This window comes from Vicia villosa, linkage group LG1, assembly GCF_029867415.1.
Source record: "Vicia villosa cultivar HV-30 ecotype Madison, WI linkage group LG1, Vvil1.0, whole genome shotgun sequence".
NCBI classification, from domain to species: domain Eukaryota; kingdom Viridiplantae; phylum Streptophyta; class Magnoliopsida; order Fabales; family Fabaceae; genus Vicia; species Vicia villosa.
In genome coordinates this window covers 92,010,077-92,014,546 of record NC_081180.1, presented here as the reverse complement: position 1 = coordinate 92,014,546, position 4,470 = coordinate 92,010,077, and the positions used below count along the sequence as shown (strand labels likewise).

Sequence of the window (4,470 nt, the reverse complement as noted above, 5' to 3'; positions counted from 1 at the left end):
TATATATATATATATATATATATATATATATATATATATATATATATATATATATATATATATATATATATATATAATTCAATATCTCAAAGATCTGAATTAACATTCTTTTTAGTTTTTAGTAGTTTAAAACTCAAAGCTGAAAAATATAAATCACTCCTCGATACAATAATTCATAAACAACTTTTTAAAAAAGGTATAAGATGATATCTCAATTAACTTTTCACTTAACAACATATCTAATCATTCATGTTTAGTGCTCTAGTGACAAAATAGTAAAATACAAACAATAAATAATAATAATTATTTTATTCAAAAAATAATAATTACATCATTCTAGATTAATTCTAAGTACATGTCACATAGTGGACAATTATTATTTTCGAAAATTGTTCTAAACAATTAATCAAGAATAATAGTTAATTATTAGTATAAATGAATAATAAGTTTTGACCAAAAATAAAAAAAATAATGAACATATCATTATATACCAAAATAAAAATCACAGGCTGCCAGCATAGTTAGCTGGCCACACGTTTTTATATTCATTTTGGTTTTTGATTTTTCTGTACTTTCCTTTCTTACTTCATTCACCGATTCCTCCCCAACTTCAATAGCCAGAGAGAGAAAACTCAATTCCTCATTATCGGAATTGTTTTTTCTCTCTGTATTTTTTTCACCTTACATTCACTCTAAGTTCTTACATCTTTTACCGGTTGTTTTTATTTTTGTCTCCGGTCACCGTCCGTCCGGAGATCTTTCTTTTTCCGGATATTGATTATCTTGAGAAAAAATAAAGAAAAAGTTGAAAGTGAAATTTGAAGCTTTCGTTTTGTTTTGTTTTGTTTTGTTATGTTCTAGTTATCCTTTTGCTTTGGGTTTTTTTTATCTTTGTTTGTTTCTTATGTATCTTTGTGGATTGGTTGTTCTCGTGTAATGAATAAGTCAGTGAAAATTTTTGGGTGGCTGAGATTTGTGTGACAGAGTCAAAGATTTTCAGAGATCTATCTGGTTTTGGATTCACGCAAAGAGAGGTTGTTTGTTTTTGGAATTACGAGATGATGAAGATGAAGAACATGACGAATATTGGAGCTTCGGAAACCGAAGCAAGAGGTTTGGAGTGGGAAATGAGACCTGGAGGGTTGTTGGTTCAGCGCCGAACCGCTGACTCGGATGTAAACCCGGTTCCTCCACCGACAGTTAGAGTTCGGGTTAAATACGGTTCAACCAATCATGAAGTCAATATTAGTTCAATAGCAACATTTGGTACTAGCTGTTTTTTTTTTTAATTTTTTTTAATTATTATATATTATAATTAAAAATTTTAGTCCTAATTTTTTTTCTGTTTGTTATTGTGTTTGGTGTTATAGGGGAATTGAAGAAAATGCTAACCGGTCCAACCGGTTTACATCATCAAGACCAGAAGATATTTTATAAAAACAAAGAGAGAGTTTCAAAGGAGTTTCTTGATGTTGTTGGAGTCAAAGATAAATCAAAGTTAGTGTTAATGGAAGATCCTATTAGTAAAGAGAAGAGGTATTTGGAAATGAGAAAGAATGTAACAATGGAAAAAGCTTCAAAATCTATTTCAGAAATTAGTTTGGATGTAGATAGGCTTGCAGGGCAGGTATGTAAAATTTAATTTTAATTTTATAATATGGTTGGTGATTGAATTGAATGCTTGAATAATTTGGTTCTGACTTATGATATGAAATTGCTGGATTAGGTGTCTGCTCTTGAAACAATAATTAATAAAGGTGGGAAAGTTGTGGAGGCTGATTTGCTTAAATTGACTGAGAAATTGATGAATCAATTGCTTAGATTGGATGGTATAATTGCTGATGGAGATGTTAAGTTGCAGAGGAAAATGCAGGTAAATATTCTATTGTAACAAAAAATTGCTTTTATTTTTTTCATAGATTAAGTTGGTTAGGATTCTTGATAGAACATTAAGGGAAAAAAAAAATGAAAATGGGTTATAAATTTTGTGTCAACTAAAATGAAAGTTTAGTCCATTCAAGCAATACAATGGACTTATATAGACTAAACGTCTCAATACTTTTATAATGTGGAAAAAGTGAAGCTAGAAATTGTAGGATCGCCAAAACTTGCGTATTTTTGCTTGGAAACACACAAACAAACATGCACTAAGAAAATAACTAACTCTCGTGTAACTAATTTATAACTAACTTACAACTAATAACTAATTCTCATCTAGTGTAATCAAATTGTAGGATCACCACAATGTGCGTATATTTGCTTGGAAGCGCACAAACAAACATGCATTAAGAGAATAACTAACTCTCGTGTAACTAATTTGTAACTAACTTTCATCTAGTGTGATCAATTTGTAACTAATTTGCAGCTAATTTGTAATTAATGTTATTATCTCTAAGAAACTTGGTTATGTTAGGTCCAGAAGTAATGTTTGTAATGGTAGTTACTTTTTTTTTTTTGAAGGTAAAAAGAGTTCAAAAGTATGTTGAAACTTTGGATATGTTGAAAATCAAGAATTCCAAGGGGGCTCATGTCCCAATGAAGAAGCCTCAACAAAAGCATTCAAATGGTCACAAACTGACACCAATTCAAGAGCAACCAGAAGATATGTCAAACGAGAACAATAAATTACAACCAAATTCGGAACAACAACCACAACAACAAATGCAGCACAAAGGGTCAATGAATTCAACCTCAGAAGTTGTTGTTACTACAAAATGGGAGACATTTGATTCTCTACCACCATTAATTCCTGTTACTTCATCCAGCTCATCCACCAATAATTCAGTTCAACCAAAGTTCGATTGGGAGTTTTTCAACTAAATAATGCAACACCACGTGTTGGAAATTGTGTGGATGTCTTTTGGGCTTTGTTTTCCACTTGGAATGTTATTATATTGTTAATTATACATTCTTTTATGTATTTAGATTTGTTTAGCAACCTCTTTAGTCTGTCTTTTACTTTACCGGCAATAAACCGTGGGTTGCTGTGTAGTGATTATTGGAGTATCATAAACTAGTTCCTTTTCTAATTAATTTTTTAGTTTTCTTCCAATTTCATTTAGTATAAGGCAAATTGGCAATAATTTTATGCATCTCAATCTATTGTCATAATCAGATCTCAAATGTATTTACTATTTACTAGTTAAATTTAACTCTTCATGTTCATGCTGGAGTGAGCAATTAGGAGTACCGTTGCATGGGATTTAAATTTTTATTTTCTAAGTCATAGTTAAAGTGTGATTAACCTACTCCAGGCTTTAAAAAATTTGAGACAACTCTCAGCACTACTACAACATGAGTGCGGGTGTTTGGGCTTAGCCACTACATTTATTTATTTATTTTTATAAAAATCACATATTTTTATTTTCTCAGTCATAGTTAAAGTGTGATTAACCTACTCTAGATTTTAAAAAATTTGAAACAACTCTCAGCACTACTACAACATAAGTGCGGGTGTTTGGGCTTAGCCACTACATTTATTTTATTTTATTGTAAAAATTAGATATTTATTATTCATAATTTGAGAGACTAATTCTTCGAATAAAAAAAAACTAAATGATAAAGAAAGATATTTTGTAATTATTTTATAGAAGATTAACTAAATTGAATCCAAGTGTTGAATTTATCTGTCGATATTAAGCATCAAACTTAACATACTTACATATTTATTAAATACATGCATAAACAAATTAAATCAACTCAATTCATGAATTGAAGTTCTTTTTAAGTAGATTAAATTGATAAAATTTTAAGAATTTTTGGGAATAACAATTTACTACAATATCAATCAACATAATATGACCAATCTAAATAGGATGACATTCATTGCAAAAATTAAAGCATCTCCAGTTCTCCACACATGTTAGCCCCACGGTAGATATGAGAGACTTTCTCCTCCCATTCCAGCTTTGAATTTTCTGACACAAACTTCATCTTTACATGCAAACTATCTCGTTAGTAGCAAACATCTGAACTACAACCAGCTGAGTCAACATGCAAGTTCATTTTCCTAAACCCCACCCTCTCTTCACACTACAAACTTTCTAATACTCCCCAGCACTACAGCTGTCCAAACACTTCGCAATGCCATCTAGCCACTTGCAGCTATCGCTACTACCTCGAATTAAACCTCCATAAAGAGACAAACGGGTGCAGTTATCGTGCATAGATAAAAATCTATGCACCATGCATAGATTATTATGGACCATTGGATCATTGGATCAAATTCTAGACATCAATTGTTATTACTCAATACTCAATACTCACCACTCAATACTCAATACTGTATTAAAAACATGATTCAATGGCTTATGTAGGCTTATGCATGGTGCATAAGTAAAATCTTTATGCATATTAGCCAAAGCCGAGACAAACCATACACATTCTTCGCACAACGCAACTCTAATGAAAAATAAAAGTTAAACAAAAGAGTTAAAAGAATAGTAGAACATTTTTATTTAAAAAATTGGT

At 30.6% G+C, this 4,470-nt stretch overlaps 1 protein-coding gene across 1 annotated transcript; it reads left to right on the top strand.

The window, feature by feature from the left end:
• The first annotated feature begins 526 nt into the window (after positions 1-526).
• LOC131643533 (BAG family molecular chaperone regulator 3-like) lies at positions 527-3,052 on the top strand. The gene is made up of 4 exons (XM_058913782.1): positions 527-1,266; positions 1,371-1,627; positions 1,727-1,873; positions 2,461-3,052. Exons 1-4 carry the CDS (start codon positions 1,059-1,061, stop codon positions 2,818-2,820), a joined length of 972 nt encoding a protein of 323 aa, XP_058769765.1. The 5' UTR covers positions 527-1,058; the 3' UTR covers positions 2,821-3,052.
• The last annotated feature ends 1,418 nt before the right edge of the window (positions 3,053-4,470 follow it).